Here is a 17,397-nt window from a genome sequence, read left to right as displayed (position 1 = left end):
TCATTTTTCACATAGTCTATGAGTACATGGCATTGTGCTTGTATTTCAGTGAAGAGCCCACAGTGTTCGCCCAAACTCTGCAGTCTCTTCCACCTCAGGGGTCAGATCTCTTTACATTACATAAACTAATCACTGTACTGTCTGAACCGTGAACATAACATAAACTGAAACCAAGTGTTCTGTTAATATATGTAAGTATTTCTTTCTTGTTAGAAGTCACATTCCATATGAATAAAGCCTGTGTTGTTCATTCAGACTTGTATCTGTTGGTTAGAATGTTCATTGTATACAAAAATGTCATCGCTATCTGGATCATTTTGTGGTTTATCAACTGGCATTGCATCCATTTTTGTGGTTTATGTGTTTGTGCTTGTCCACAGACTTTTAAGTAATGTTAATATGAAAATACAAGCACTTAATAATATTTTATTAAGTGCTTGTATTTTCATATTAACATTACTTAAAAGTCTGTAGACAAACACATAAACCACAAAAATGGATGCAATGCCAGTTGGTAGAGTTGCGTAACTTTTCAGATGCGTTTGGGCTGTATAGAAGAAGTTGACAAAAGATATAACGCGGGTCTCTGATAAGTCCTGTTGTGCAGCTAATGGTGCCAGCTTCACCTAACAGACTTTGACTTTTGGTATTATACAGGCACTCTGCACATGATACTATTAACTCCTTAACGATTTAGAGTTTTGTTTGTTTTTTTCTTTTTCTTCCTTGGGTGAGAGGTCTAACCACTCAGATGCCATGAGCTCTATTGATCACAGCATCTGAGGGGATAAGTTCCCAGAGTAGGCAATTGGCCGTGCTGCAGTCAGAAGTCATAAAGTAGAAAAAGCAGGGGACTGAAAAGTGCTTGTGCGTAACCCCTCATCCCCCTTCCTGAGGTCATTTGTGGTACAAGGTTGCTCTGAAATCTGCATTGCAAAAAGTGATGTCAGGATTGTTTTGCACCCTAGTTCTGACCGGAGTGCCTGGTCGTACACAGTGTACCAGTCCATTCATTAGAATAGACAACATTGGAGATAAAAGTAATAATCCAGTTATCCTAGTAACTTGTTTTAAGGACTTGCTGTACAAAGCACTTCTTTTAAAACCGCATTGGGCCCATAGCGTTAAATGAACCTAATGGCTTCATGTTGCTAAATATTAAAATATTCCCAGTGTTTCCCCCAAGCAGTTTTATCATATTTGAGCTGACTGTTTTAACCAAAGTCAAAGATGTTAGACGTGATTTAATTTTCAATCTTCCAGACATACATGGCTTCTGTGTAGAGGAATATATACAGAAAGACTCCTCCATAATTTCTTTTATGTTTTTGCTTTCTACAGAGCCTGACGGGCGGGAAGAATGGGGGTGTACACTGTACAGATGTGACCAATGCCAGCAGAACCATGCTGTTCAACATCCATACGTTGGAATGGGATGTGGAGCTCTGCCAGTAAGTTATAACCAGTTGCCAGTACGGTCAGTGTTGTATTGAGTAGGTAGGACAGTAGTCTTCAGTGCTTATTTATTTATCAGGCCATCCCTGAATGGATGATGAAGAAATGTATGTACTGTAAGAGTCCCTCAATAACATTATATCCAATTGTCCTTAGGTTTTTTGATGTACCTATGAGCTTACTGCCGAAAGTAAGAAGTTCTTCTGAAATCTACGGACTTATGGTAATACATTTGTTTGCTCATGTAGTAACTAAGAACATCATAAGAAAATGTCATATATTTATATTAGAAAATGTAAGCCACGCATGACTATATTGCTATTTTAATATTCAAAGAAAGGGGCACCTGCCACTGGTGTCCTGTCCATGGTGGGTATTAATGCTTAAATATCTATAGGTTCCATAGGTAAAAACCACTTTATAGTAACCTTTTATTGTGGTGGTGGTGGTCCAAGGATAGACTTTGCTAATACTCTACAATCTATAGTATCTGTGATAAATTAGAAGACTGTTTTCACTGTGTAGTTATGCATGTGAATCCTGCCATCTCTCCCTCCCAAAGATCAAAAACCAGTCTCTTCTGTAGAGCTCTGGTTAAAGTGGGTCTTGGGGGTGTTATGGATGCTTAGGGAGCGTTCACACTACCATTGGTGTCCGCTCAGCAGTGTCCATGGTTATTGTCCGTACAAGATTTTAGCAACGGACACTAGCTGGTACGTTTGCAATTTCCATTCATTTCAATGGGATTTTATCTTGTGTCCTTTAGTGTCCATTTACAACCATGTCCGTTTTTTCAAGCGGACAAAAAAAACCTACATGCAGGACTTTTCTGTCCATTTGAAAAAACTGACAGCAAGTGTTGTTTTTTTTAACATTGAGGCCTATGGGAAACTGACATATAACAGACAGTAACTGATAGCCATCAGTTACTTTCCGTTTGTTTTTTTTTGTTTTTTTTTTTTTCTTTTTAATGGACACCTCCTGAGGTGTCACCAACAGTGGTGTGAACCCTACCTTAGCAATGCCTCCTCTGCAGTTTCTGCTGCCAACCGTTCCACACTTCAAGCAGGAAAGTTGGTGTGCGTCATAAGTAGAGCTACACTTTAAGCTGATATATTGGAACGTTCAGCGTATAAACAGTGTTTACTTACACTCTCACTGCAAGAGCTCTTAAGTTTTGACAGGAAATGGTTTGCGGAGTTTTAAAGCAATGCGAAATGAATCTAGAAAAAAAATCCAGCATCAGGAGAATTAAAACTAAAATGTAAATATTAATTTATCTGAAGCATGCCATTAAAAAATGTACAAACAAGTGGATAAGCTTTCGTTTATGCGTTTCGGGGCTGTAAGCCTTTTAATCATAGAAGTATGTTCATTACATATTGTGATGAATTCCACCTCCGAGGGAATGTCTTTGCAATAGAAAGAGTGGATGCTAAAGATATATATTGACCATGTCCGTTTTTTTGCGATTACTCAGTTTTAAAGCCCCCATATTGTATCAACCAAAATGTTATGTTAGTAATAGTGTTTATTTGGAACCCTGTAGTAAACAGGAGAAGCTATCACTTTTGTTGTGATCTATATCTATGCTCTTGTTTTTGTTTTTTTGCCTACCATAGAAAATCTGTCCTAGCCTGGTGAGTAAAGGCTTGTTGGTCACTTCACCAGTCAATGCGTCACAAGCACTTGAAGCACAAATCATGCGATTTCCAGTTTTATCAGAGTTTTACAATTTCAGTACAACCGGTGTTTTGTAAACTTGCATTTGCAGTTTTTTTCATGAATGATCCAGGCATCATTGTGGTGGGGTGTTTTTTTTTTTTTTTTTTTTTTTTTTTTTTTTTTTCAGCTGATTAAGCCATAGTGCTTTGGTCTATACTACTGAGCTCAAATGGTAGAGAACTGCATAAACAGCAATTCCCGTAACAAAACCTTATAGGACTCTGACACTTTCCAATCCAAAGTGAACTGCTAATATTTCAGAAACTTAAAATTGCCGACAGTCGCTCAGAAGACATTCACAGTTTTACTATAACCTGTGTTTCCTGCTCTGTTGGAAAGCTTGTAGTCTCTTGGTGGATTTTGGGTAGTAGGTGGTGCTAGGGAAATTGAATTCTCTTAAGATTTACCAGGTCATTCTGTGTAAAAGATCCCAGCCAGGGACGTAACTAGTAAAGACTGGGCCTCCAAGCAAACTTTTGACTTGGGGTGGCATTCAGACCCCAGAATATAATGATTGGAGACCAAGGGGAGATGACAAACATAAAAATCAGTGTTGCTTACCTATCCTGGGCTCCGGCATACTCCCTGCTGCATTAGGCCCTTCTCAATATCTGCACAGACGTCACACGGAACAGGCGGTGTCGCAAAGCATTATTATGCTGGCCTGGCCCACGTGATGTCTGGGACGTCGCCAAAGAGACCCAAAAACTGCTGGGAGTCACACTGGATCGCAGTAGAGGAGAGTTACACTGGTTTGTAGGTTTTTCACCTCCTGTGGGCCTCCAATCATTATTCTACGAGTTCTTAAAAGACCCTAGAATATAATATTAGTATTTGTTGGGGTTCATGGGCCCATTACCTTCTGGGGTTATTCCAGAAGTTAACTAGTTTAAAAAAGAAAAATATCTTCAGGGGCCCACTAGGTCCTGGGCCCTGTGGCAGATGCTTCCCTGGTTCTACGCCGCAGATCCCAGCAAGACAACATATATTAAAGTGTTTTCCAACTCTTAATGTGTTGCTGTACTTAGAACATAGTACAGTGTACTATCTGTCTCAGAAATATTTCTGAAGGATGACTATCTACTGCTTTTATGACCACCTGTACTCTGAACAGTTATCTTCCCTTCCCCCCCTGTGCTCTCCCTATTTCTGGACATCACTGGTCACATGATTTTTATCTCCATTGCTCCTGCCTCTGAAAGTATTGTGTTACACATTCTGGGTAGCAGATTGTGCTGTGAGCAACGCAGTGTGTGTAATGAAAGGGATTAACCAAATAATTACAACACTACTTCACAATTTGTAAGGGAGAGGCATACACCTAGGCTATAAAATAGAGGCATTGTTAGTGACAATAGAGAAGACTTATGGGACCTGTAGTTCCTTACATGGTTATCCCACCTAGCAGGATCAACGCCGAGGTGGAGCACAGGGCTAGGCGTGCTAATGAAGAAATATTTAGCTAAGAAAACCCCTCTACAGAATTGCTGTTTGTGCAATATCCTAATATGTGAACATTCACCAGAACCTAACAGTACCCTTTTCTGGATAAAATAACTGGAAATGAGCACGAGCATTTATTTTGGCCTACGGAGGATTTGCATTGTCACAATTACTATGTCTCTTTTGATGGCACAATATTTTGTTGTCTGTTTAATGCCATGCTGTTGGTCACAGTTCTTTGGTTTGCTGCTTTAAGCTTGAAAGCTTTTCAGATAGCAGAGCTGATCACAATGCTAAGCTGATGCATTTCACATTATAAATGTGCTGTTTTTCTTAATCTTCACTCTTAACTTTTTTTCATTTTATTTTTTCACTATGTTTGCAGAAGTCTGGAGCTCTGACCGGAGTGCCAATATCAGGGGTAAGTAAGCTCATAATACTTATTTATCGGTTACCACTGGTCTTATGGGTTACCAGAAAGATGATCACACTTCTGTCCTATGCAGAAGACAGAATGTCGCTGGCCATCATTCAGGCAAAGCCTGAGCCCTAGACTGTGATTGCATACAGATCAGTATCAATGATTTTACAATGAAATGGATCCAAATAGGACATGGGTTTTTTGTTTTCGTAGGGTTTTTGTATAATAGATTTGAGTGGAAAGGCAACGTGTGCACTTGACCACCACCCCACTGAAACATGGACCCAGTCCGGTGATCAGTGGAAGCTCAATAATATGATATGATTTATCATGTGGTAAAGTATAATAGGATTATTATTATTATTATTATAATAGTATAATTCATGTGAATCCCATGCACACTTTGAAGTTTAAAACCGCAGCGCAGGCACGCTACAACTTACAGAACCGGCGCAGTTTTTTCGAAATTGCAGCATGCCAATTATATCTACGGAAACACCAGCTGCTTTCCTATAGATACAATTGCAACGGAAAGCCTGCGGGGGAAAACTCCACGAACTTTCTGTTCAAAGCGCTGCGGGAAAAACTGCGATGCATTTCAGCCATGGTTTTTCCCCACAGTGCTTTATAGTTGCAAATCGTCCCGTGGGGCCTTAGCCTTAAGAAGGAATAGTATTTATTTTTATTTTTTAAGGAAATGCCCATGGTATGAGGTTTGGCATTACTGGCTTCTGACTTGCCTATTTTTACCTGGTCTTCCTGGTTTAACCTCCCCGATGTTATAGTTCCCTATAGTGAATACTGCTTAGTGCAAAAAATAAAAAAAATAAAATAAAAAAGAGGCCAGATGAAACACTGCAGATAGACATTTTGGCCTTCCACACCACAAACTAAGTGCTGGAGGAGGTACAATTTAACATGCTATGTTTTTCTGAACTTTGCACATTTTTTAATTCAGAGTTTCTACAGTGTTTTATTCTGATCGTGTGTTATCGGAACCCAAGTGGTTCCAGTCTCAGATTGTCAGGAGATGTCCAAATTAATTAATTACAGTATAACGAGCTCCGAAAAGAAAGATCACCAGGACACAGCGTGTGTTCTCTGTGATAACTCTCTCAGCTTTATTGAGGCTGCGCACAAGATTATAAAAGGAAACAATGGCTTCATGCCAATTTACGTGTCACACAATAAATCATATAGAAATGCATATTATAATTGGTTCAAGAATAAAATGGGCGTTTACACATGATGAGCACGTGGACAACACTGGCTCATTATTGTCAGTAGACCTTAGAGTGTTTCACAATAAGGCCTAGCTCTTGTATCTCGTTTCCCACATGAAGGGAGTATGAGACAATCGGACCATCTTATCAGGAGACCTTGCTAATATTATATGACGAGAAGCTGATTCTCATCATAGCTTGAGTATATTCTCTTAAAGCCATAGACACAATTACCATTGAAAATGGCCTGAGAATCAATAATCAAATATTTTTCCACCACTCGTGTGGATGAGATCACACAATCTCATATACTTTGCTGGTAAAACTCAGCATTTACTTATTTTTATGCTGGGTTTTTACAGCTTATGACCTTTATTGTTGCACATCGTTTCTTGCTATGTTTTTAGAATATAACAAATGATGGAATAGTAGAACATTACAAGTAAACCTTCCTTTTTCTGCAGTGTCTGGGTGATCAGTCCGCTGCATTAGTTGGGCAGATGTGTTTTCAGGATGGACAAGCAAAAAATACGTGAGTAAAGGCTTGGATGGCAATGTGAATGGATGTTCTATAGTATTCTACTCTCGTGCTATGACACTGGTTTCGTACCAATCCATCAGAGCATATTCTAGTCTGCCACTAGGTACCATATGCATTCATCCTCGCTAATTGCATTATAAGACTTCATTTTACTGTGTGTGTGTGTGTGTGTGTTTTTTTGAAGGGACCTTCTATTTTTGGTTTAACATTGCAGATGGATAATTTCTCTGGATCAGAACAGACCTACAGAACTGTAGTGTTAAAGTAGTTATAGTAGCAAGAGAGATCTTATTATACTAATGCATTTTACCAGCAATTTAGTATATCAACAAGTAACGCAGATTGATCAATTGGGGAAGGTAATTGCATAACAATAAATATTAATCATTCATTGTGGTTATGGGCCATGAATGAGAATTTGAAGCAAGATGAGCTCTCCAGTTATGTTTTATTAATCCGTTTTGATGAATTGTAGTGGCTTTTGATACGCTGCACGCAGTGGGTTAGCTATATAAATGTAATTGGCTACTGGAGTTAAAATTCCACTCTCCACCAGCAGATGGCAAAGCCTGCCTACACAAACTTTACAGATGTCTTGGCCAGTGTAGACTCAATTATCTAACTTGGCTATACAGTATTTTGACTTTTTTATGTGAATTTGACATTCATTACTTATATAATCTCAAAACAATAAAAAGTAGCACATTCAATGGAAAATAATGGTGGGATCCCTGCAGAGAAATGTAATTTCTACTTTATTCTTAGAATGCGGATTTGTAGTAATATATGTAAAAAATCTAGGAAAAGGTAATTGATACAATTGCGCAGTCTTCTAGTTAATGGGGCTTTATGCAAATAAGGAAGTTATTTAAGTTTCTATTATACTTTTATATTGCAATTGCTCAAGACAAAAAAAAATCTACTTGCTGTCAAAGAATAGAAACTTTCTTTTCTACTGAATTGTGTCTTTGTAAAGGTAAGAGCTGTCAGTTTGGCATCTAGAACAGGAGAGAGATTTGTGCCTTATTTAGCTGTTTGCCTAGGCTTGGTTCTTGGCTGCATGAACAGGATTAAGTTAGCAAATGATGTCAACCTTTGTGTGTAAATCTCTGTTTACTGTCAGTAAAACAGTCCAAGATAATGGTATCTGATCGCAAAGCATGTTGTAAAGTTGCATAACTATTTGTAATATTATTATGCACAGTTCACGGCTTATTTACACACCACTGTCAACCCTTGGCTTGGCTTCTTTACAGGGGCTGTGCAGGCTCATAATATTAAATGCATACAGCAGGGAGTGGCTAAAAAATGAAAAAGCACTGATACTTCACAGAGCCGCCAGTGCCACTGCTCAATATACAGAGCTGCTGCAGAAATGACTTGGTCGTTTTGACCACTGCAGTCAGTCGGGGCTCTCAACTGTATCACTGCAGTCACCTTAGGATAGGTCATCAATAATAGAGCGGAGAACCCCACTAAATATGGGCACCCATTAGAGCAGTTTCACAGTATATGTTCTAAATGTTACATGACCTCCAGCGAGCCATAGACCGTTTAAAGATGCGTAAACTGAATATATGGTGAGATTGCAGGTAAATGGTTTTCTGGCACTTGATGTTCGATTTCTGGTATGTATAATAATAGTTCTGATTTTATATATACAATATATAAAAAAAAAAATATATAATTTTTTATTTTTTTTTCAGGTACGGTACTGGTTGTTTCTTGTTGTGTAACACCGGCCCAAAGGTGAGCAATTAGAATAAAGAAAACAAGTGAATTAGCAATAAATTCTGGCCAGGGCCATTTTAGAACCTTGTTGAATCCAGTGCAAAGGTTGTATTAGTAATTTAATGTCCCCTCATGTGGTCCAACATAACTCAAACTCCCGGAGCTGTCCCCAGCTTTCTCAGTGCTTATCACAACTCCTTGCTGCAAACCGCATCAACTGAAGCTTGACTTGAAATTGAGTCCTGCCACCTGAAACAGCAGCGCAGCACCCAAAATGCTGGACTGTTCTGCTTTATCTGGATTGGTTGAGGGGTAGCCCCAACTACCATAGAGCCCACTGCAAGTTAAGGCTGTTTAAAGGTTTGTTTAAAGCGGACCTGATTCTGTCTATGCAAGTCATATTTTATAGAATAAAATAATCCTGCTTGGGTGCATTCTGTATTTTGTCTTGTTGTCATGCCTGGTCTTCATGTAATTTGTGTTCTGCTTTATACTATAGCCTGTTCTGTCAGATCATGGGCTGCTGACCACAGTTGCTTACCAGCTTGGAAGAGATAAACCTGCCTGCTATGCACTTGAAGTAAGGTTTTTGACCAATTACTTTTAGTTCATACAGTTCAAACAACTTGAGACACAAAACGTAAAAAATTTATAACTTTATTGATAAATATCACATCAAACAATACATAAAGAGACAAGGGAGACACACATAGGGAAAAAGATAAATTTCCCCATAGAGTAGCAGAGGAGTACCATAACCCTCCCACCAGTCACAAACTGAGTCTAACCCCAAAAAATTAAAGATGATATAAAGATACAAGAAAAGAAGTCGCAAGAAGAGGAATATAATCCCCAATTAAATATAAATACTTAGTATTACACACCAACTGACGAAGCCGAGTGTAGGCGAAACGCGCGTCAGGCGTTTCTTATGGTCCTACCAGTCTCTGACTGAGTCCCCCCTGCTGCTTTCTTCATTACCATATTTGTATTTACAGAAAATATGTCGGCACCTACGGGTATGTATTAAGGTGATCCCATTTGGGATACTTCCTTACTTGTTTACCACCTTCTATCTAGATTAGCCATATTATTATGGTTTGAGGACATTTGTATTTAAGTCCCCTGGCCTATGATTGGTGTGTAATACTAAGTATTTATATTTAATTGGGGGATTATATTCCTCTTCTTGCGACTTCTTTTCTTGTATCTTTATATCATCTTTAATTTTTTGGGGTTAGACTCAGTTTGTGACTGGTGGGAGGGTTATGGTACTCCTCTGCTACTCTATGGGGAAATTTATCTTTTTCCCTATGTGTGTCTCCCTTGTCTGTTTATGTATTGTTTGATGTGATATTTATCAATAAAGTTATACATTTTTTACGTTTTGTGTCTCAAGTTGTTTGAACTGTATTTATATCTGTTTTGAGATCAGGTTGTTTTGTATTTTTGGGTTCTTGCTTTTGGTTTTCATTACTTTTAGTTCATACACTGCTTGACTTATTAGATTACCTTGCTTTATCACTTTTGTAATTTAGGGGTCAGTTGCTATAGCTGGAGCAGTTGTGCGCTGGTTACGAGATAACCTTGGAATTGTTAAAACAACAGAGGAAGTAGGTACGTATCCTTTTAATATGTCTTACTTTATTTACCACCACTATGTTGAAGGTGTTTTCTGGGAGTTTGACTTTGAAAAATGATCCTGAGTAGGTCAGCTATATGCAGTCTTTGAGGATCTGACATCCCACTGCTTCACAGGCTGTGACGTCGCATTTGTCTATCACTTGGTCTGTTTACAACATTTGTTCTATTCAAGTGAAATGGGCAGAACTGCAATACCCAGCACAGCCTCTGTATAAAGCTGGAGCCCCTTTTATACAGCTGATTGGGGTTATGGGTGTCGGAGTTCTGCTGATCCTATATCGATTGCTTGCATTAAGGATGGGTCACCAGTGTCAAAGTGCTGCAAAAGTTAATAACACAGTCTGTTTCTCTTAGAAAAACTTGCTGCTGAAGCTGGAACATCGTATGGCTGCTACTTCGTTCCTGCATTTTCCGGCCTGTATGCACCATATTGGGAGCCCAGTGCCAGAGGGTATGTCTTCATATGATCGATATTGTTGGTTAACACTTTACTCAAGAAAAGCATGGCAACAAATCAACCCAGAAATCTATCTTTTATCATTCCTATTGCATGCAAGGTCTGCTCTGCAATACTAAAATCTCCCTTGCTGAATCTGGGCAGCGTTGGTCAGACCCCCACAAGTGAATGGTTTATGACCTATGCTAAACTCTGGTACAGCAGGATCAAGTAAAACTATACCTTCTGCACATACGGTTTCTGGCAAACTAGCCCTATGACTTTGTTGCTCCTATTTTACTAGACTTTCACTGTGATGGATTCCTCTGTATGTTTAGAATGAATACTTTGATACATTCCCTGGTTTGTTTTCCAGAATCATCTGTGGTCTGACACAGTTTACAAATAAAAATCACATTGCGTTTGCTGCTCTTGAAGCTGTCTGTTTCCAGACCAGAGAGGTAAATACTGATGTCTTTCACTGTGATGTTTGTTGTAAGATAAAAACATATCTATAAGGCCAAGGTGTATACATTGTGTTTAGAAATGCTGTGTGTTTACTGAGGTGTTGGGTGTCAAATTGTAGTTGAAACCTCATTTTCCTGATGCTTGATATACCTATGAACTGTCAGCCACAAGCTTGTCATTCTAACAACTACGTTCATAAACCCAAGAAAAGCAACCAAATCGAAATGTCGGATTGCTGCAAAACTCTGTGATTAGACACAAGAGTAAAAAGTGCTTTTCCTCTGTCCTTTAAAGAGGCTTTGAGGCTCCTTTTGGGGAGATATTAAATGCATCATAGAGGCATGCCTAGCAGTCAACAAAGACGTCCTGCTTAGCTGGTAAACTTTGACTAGGGGGTGCATTGAGAGAAGCTGGATGGTCGTTTCAACAAGTTTCCTGCCATGTAGACTGTTGTACACTGCACAGTTCTGCAGTGGTTATGTGAGGGCACACACACAGCGACCAGAAGACCACAAGTGGAAGCGATCATTTGTTGCACAAACAGCTCTCATAGTTTACTTGTCCACCACCCAGACACGGGTGGTACCTATTACACATGTCTGTTTCTTACTTACCAAAAAGAAATTTTAGATTTTTTTTTTTTTTTTTTTTAAATTTTTCTTTTTGGTACTTATTGACAGCTAGTCACTGTCTCCTTCGTTTTGAGTGGTGTCAAGAAAGGGAAACCTGGCCTGCTATGGACTTTAGCCAACAAATCAAGGCTATGTTTGGTATCTGACACTAGTCAAATTGGAGCATGGAGACCCTGTGCTGACCTATTCAAACTGGCTTTTGCTGTGGGGGAACTCAACTGCCCCAACTGCTGGTGTTAAGATCTGGGGAGCTACAGCATACGAGAGTTTTACCACTCTTTGTGATACAAGGGACAGTAAAAGCTGATTGACATGTGCAGTACATTCTGCGACCTCTCATAGCAGGGCATCGCAACTCTCATTTTTCAGCAGGATAATGTTTGTGAGATTTCATCACTAACTTGCCCTGCTCAATTGGGGGCCAGCTGTGATACCAACTTCTGCAACAAAGTAGAAACAAAGTATCAAGCACATTAGTAACAGTCTTTTGGAAGGAGTAGCCAACTATCTGACTGCCTAATGTTGGCTGATGCGATCTCCAGTCTGCTTCCGGGAATTCCTGAAATTTGAGATTATCCTTCTTGACAATAGAGTACAGTCGTAATACGCTATAAACTGTAGTCCTTGAATATTTATGTAAAACCCCTCCAAACCAAAATACTCTATTTTCTCATTACTAGTGGCCATATTTTAATTTTATATATGTATATGATTTACTAGACCAGGGAAACTAATAGAACCCAGCACAAACAATTATTCTTCAAGTGCTGTAGTGGGTAATTTTAGTGTGGTGGCATCCAAAATTTTCAACATCGTGGACCAGGATTAGCTGTGAGTGATTCTTTTAAAATTGCAATACATTGACAGGCACTACAATAAGATGTCTAGCGCTTCAATAACAATCATTGGAGGGTAGGGAATTGTATTTCTCAAATGGATTTTGCTGCATATTCTGAGCATTGGTCCATAAGCTGATGCATTTCCTTAAACGCAAACATGATTGATTCAGACAAGGTTTGAGCACAGATGGGAGATCTGTGATGGGACAGTTTCTGCTACATAATAGTCTGCACGTCTCTAATCCTATTTTTATTTTACCAGATTCTCGATGCAATGAACCAAGACTGTGGAATTCCTCTGAGCCAGCTGCAAGTTGATGGGGGCATGACTAACAATAAGATTCTCATGCAGTTACAGGCTGATATCCTTTGCATCCCAGTAGGTGAGCAGTTCAGTGTCTGTGTTCTGTAGACATATCTATCCTATTCTCTATGCTATCTTCCTCAATTACTTTAATCAATGTGACTGGGTGACAGCCACAAAGTATCTTCAGGTTGGATTTTAAAATGCAAGCACTGCTATTTAGGCTCCGCACTAATACCGGTACATCTAGGAGAGGTTTCACTTGTGTTTTATAGTTCTTGAAAGCACACTGAAAGAAGAAGTCTTAAATATTTTAGAGCTAAAGAAAAATTATCAATGTTTTTTCTAGAAATTAAAGAGCTGGTGAATAATTTATTTTAAGGTCAACAAATTGCTACAAAGAATCAAAAAGTGTGTGTGTGTGTGTGTGTGTATATATGTATATGTATATGATATTATTTGTCTCTATTCAAGACATTCCCCTTCAATTTGTGTAATTTAGCCATGAGAATAACGCTGAATTCCCTTCTGCAGTGAAACCTTCTATGCCAGAAACAACGGCATTAGGAGCAGCTATGGCTGCTGGGGCAGCAGAAGGTGTGGGTGTCTGGAGTCTTAACCCTGGAGACTTGACAGCAGTGACTTGTGAACGGTTTGAGCCACAAATTAATCCTGAAGGTAAAGTCTAAATCACTACTTTTTACCCAAAAATATTGTGAGAAGGAAATTTTAAAGTCTCTTTAAAATTCTTGTTCCAGAAAGTGAATTCCGATATGCTCGCTGGAAAAAGGCAGTAATGAAATCAATGGGTTGGGAAATTTCTGAGGCTACACCCAACGGAAATGGTAAGTAATTTTTAATTATTTTTTGTTTTTTTTCTACATTTATTTCTGTTTCCCATTTTTACCATTGTGTAAATATGTGCCTTAGGAAATGTGGTGAGATTTTCAATTTCCATTTCTTAATGACTTACTGGTATATTCAATATTTTTAGATTTTACTGTCTATGATCATTGTTGATAGAGATGAGTGCATACACTTGATCGAATACCTGCAAAAAACACTTACGGAGCTTCAAATTTTTACTGCCCTTCCCACTTTCCCTGCCGCCGGGAGCTATACGGCGGAGGAATTAGATCGAGTATATTCACTCATCTCTAATTGTTGACCTATTGTAACTTGTTCTCAGCCACTTCTATTTCTCTAAACAGTGACCATATTGAGGGGCTTACTGCGGTTAAAGTTGTCTGTATCAGTAATGTGCAATACAAGTAAATCAGAAAATGGAGCAAAAAGTAAAGTCTTACACTGGTTAAATGAATGTGGGAAGCCCCCTCCATGGTCACTATAGAAATAAGTCCAAAGAAGGTTAAGTTTACTGTCCAGATTCAGCAAATAAATTGAGATTGAATAACAGCAAACAGAGATCTCATCCCTTCACCTTCCTCCCTTCTCACAAAAAAAAAAAAACACACATGAGGAATTAATACAGCTAGAATATTCATATACAAAGTCCCTTTGTAGACTCATGGGCAGTATGGCCCGTTTCTAATCCTACAACTTTTCACAATCTTGTGGTTTCGGATTACTAAGGCTGGGTTCACATTAGCGTTAGTGTGTCTGCACTGAATCAGTTTTTGTGATCCATTGAAAGATCATAAAAACTGATTGTAATGTAGTGTTAAAAAACAAACAAAAAATTAAAAATCATCTGCAGGTGTGGGTTTAGAGCATTTCCTCTGTGTATTTTCTCCTTTAGAAGTAGAAAAGTCAGACTAGCAGCACTTTTACTCCATCCAAAAAATTAAGCATACACAACGACAGATTCCATTGTTTTTCTAGACATGAGGATACCAGGTACAGATGTGAACATGGAGTAAGTGCTAATGTGTGGATTATAGGGTATAATCTAATGCTGGTCTAATATTCCTACATATGCAGCCATAGCTTGAATAGTCTTTTCTAATACCATATGGGAAATGTTACATGCAGACCTTAATAACCAAGAAGGACTGTAAGCTTATAGAAGTAATGGCCCTTGCACAGCAAACTCGAGTCGGGGTATTTATTCAACAAATCTGCTCTGCGCCATGAAGTTTTGCACCTTTTAATATCCTGTTCCATGCATTTAAATCTTGTTTGTTTTTTATTTTTCTGCAGAAGCGCAAGGATTTCTGCAAGCCCCAATCATATGAATGTATACATTTTCTGTGACCGTCCCAATGTCATGTGTGAATATTCCCTTAGGGTTATTCTAGTCTCTGCAAGTGATAGCATATCTCTAAGGCCAGGTTTACACAGGGTATTTTGGACCGGAACTTGAGGCAGCCTAAGGTTCCGGTCCAAAATTTGGATAGCCTCAAAATCCTGACCAAAAAACCCTGTGTGAACTTACCCTTAGGTCTACCATTAGATGCTGAACACCAAGGGATTAATGATATGGATCCCAGCAATCAGTTAGAACAGGGAAATAAGTCGAGGCTGAGTTTCAGTACTTGAGTACAGCCTGGAAGGCGCTGTGCTGAGAATTGTGAAGGGGGGCATGATGTCCACAGAGTTTTGTGAACGGTGTTCTAGTAATTCCCGTTATTGGATTCCCACTCATCAGGAAATGATGTATATCCATATAGAGTGCAGTAGGCAATGCAGATAATCTAGAGTCACTGATTCCAGCTCTAACATAGCAATAAATCAAGTAGCCAAGACGCCTGTTTGAATTTTATGGCCATTTGTCATTTTATTTAGCCATAACTATATACTATACTATAAACTGTAAATCGTATGTTGACATTATTGAAGGGTAGTTTACACTTTCCCTTAGAAAATATAAAATGTAAAGCTGTCAATATATATCAACCTTTCTTATATTATCTCTGTGCTCTGTAGAATAGATGTATCCCTTCTCAATGTAACTTGTATTTTTTTTTTCCTCCTTAATAATTCTCTAAATAAAAGCTATTTATGGTGAACTGAGGATTTTCCTCCAACTGCTTATAATTTCCTGTTAATGAGCACATTATTGTGCAAATCCATTATCATGCTAAGCCTGGAATGAGGAGACTCAATATTGCTATGATAAATTATATTATAATTGTTTATAGAGCTGAAGCAAAGAAAAGCGATCTACCAAATCAGTTCTTTACATAAATGTCAAAAGGGCACGGACTCAAGTCAGTTACAATTATTAACCCTTTAAAGGTGCAATATGGGATCATAAAACTAAATGCAATCGGCAGGAGAGGTTTAAAAAATGTAAAAGCACTGGTGCTTAACTGCTTCCTCCCCTCATTCCTGTGCGGAGCCATCACCACACTATGTATACAGACCGGCTGTAGTGGTGATGTCACGTTGATATATGAACTGCTCTATACTGCTGAGTGTTGATTGGCTGCAGTGATCCCATTGACTTGACATCACTGCTGGAGCTGCTGTGGATACACACAAATTGGAGGTAGTGATGGCTGACCCAGTGCAGGAGTAATATGGAAGGATGCAGGTAGGCACATGTGCTTTTATTTTATTTTCTAGTTTTTGTTTTTTTTTAAATTATATGATCCCAGTCAACTCCTTTTTAATGACGCCCTCCTGTCCTGTCTTAATGATACATATTAGATTGTAAAGCTATAAATCAGCATTGCCAAATGACCTTGCAAACAATCATGTCTGACTCTTCTTGTGGGGTCTGGTGTTAGGTAGTGCTAACTAAGCTATAAAGAGTTGAAATTTAGTGCCAAATTAGACTTGTATTAATAAAATTATGGCTAAGCGCCTCTAGGAGAGTTCATTGTAACCAATATTAACACTGCGACAGTTCTAAAATTTTTCTCCATACCCAATATTGATCCATTCTTCAGTCATTTTCCTTTTCTAAGTAAAAGGACAGCCAATGTTCAATGACTAATCCAGCAATTGATAGGTTTCAAAAATGGCCTATTATTCAAACTAAGCAGGTCTAAAGCCTGAAATAACTGTGAAACTGTTCTTGCTTAAATAATTCTGGAATAAGCCAACATCTGGCGTTCACACTTGTGCCCCTGTGCGCTCTGTGTCATTCTGCCGGGTTTCCGTTCTCAGCCCCGGAGAGACTGCATAGGGGACAGCTTCTCAGTGGTCCGTTTTGAAACCCATTCATTTGAATGGGTTTTTCAAGCAAACCGCTGCTGCTCAAATGCAGCCTGTCCACAGGGAAATGTGTGTGTGTGTGTGTGTGTGTGTGTGTGTGTGTGTGTGTGTGTGTGTGTGTGTGTGTTTTGTGTCTGGCCAAAAACAAAAAACAACAAAACACAAAATCCTGCATGTTCAACTTTGTGTCTGGCAAAAAAAAACAATACAGTTTCCCTGCAGGGAAGCTGCATATGGACAACGCTGGTTTGCTTTTAAAACCTATTCAAATGAATAGCATTTAAAACTGACCGCCGGGAAGCCGTCCCCTATGCAGTCTCTCTGGGACTGAGGATGGAAACCTGGCGGAATGACTCGGGGCACAAGTGTGAATGTCTGCTATGATGGGTTATTTTCTCCTGTAGCAATAAAGT

General features: G+C 38.9%; 1 protein-coding gene across 5 annotated transcripts in view; it reads left to right on the top strand.

Moving 5' to 3' along the window:
- Positions 1-17,397, top strand: part of GK (glycerol kinase) — a 296,759-nt gene that overhangs the window by 30,975 nt on the left and 248,387 nt on the right. For 3 of the 5 annotated variants that reach the window (XR_012715085.1, XM_075265079.1, XM_075265082.1), the window contains exons 7-19: positions 1,342-1,451; positions 1,612-1,678; positions 3,078-3,095; positions 5,009-5,044; positions 6,732-6,799; positions 8,515-8,557; positions 9,039-9,119; positions 10,078-10,156; positions 10,538-10,634; positions 10,996-11,080; positions 12,821-12,941; positions 13,397-13,540; positions 13,621-13,707. Coding sequence is in view for 4 of the 5 variants with exons in the window: in XM_075265079.1 (XP_075121180.1) it covers positions 1,342-1,451; positions 1,612-1,678; positions 3,078-3,095; positions 5,009-5,044; positions 6,732-6,799; positions 8,515-8,557; positions 9,039-9,119; positions 10,078-10,156; positions 10,538-10,634; positions 10,996-11,080; positions 12,821-12,941; positions 13,397-13,540; positions 13,621-13,707 (1,036 nt within the window). In the remaining variant the exon portion in view is untranslated. The remainder of the gene's footprint in view (positions 1-1,341; positions 1,452-1,611; positions 1,679-3,077; positions 3,096-5,008; positions 5,045-6,731; positions 6,800-8,514; positions 8,558-9,038; positions 9,120-10,077; positions 10,157-10,537; positions 10,635-10,995; positions 11,081-12,820; positions 12,942-13,396; positions 13,541-13,620; positions 13,708-17,397) is intronic. The other 2 variants (XM_075265081.1, XM_075265080.1) reach the window with 2 other exon arrangements.

The sequence above is a fragment of the Leptodactylus fuscus genome, chromosome 2 (genome assembly GCF_031893055.1).
Source record: "Leptodactylus fuscus isolate aLepFus1 chromosome 2, aLepFus1.hap2, whole genome shotgun sequence".
Lineage (NCBI taxonomy): Eukaryota > Metazoa > Chordata > Amphibia > Anura > Leptodactylidae > Leptodactylus > Leptodactylus fuscus.
The sequence above is the reverse complement of the archived record's forward strand: the minus strand, read 5'-3'. Positions and strand labels throughout refer to the sequence as shown.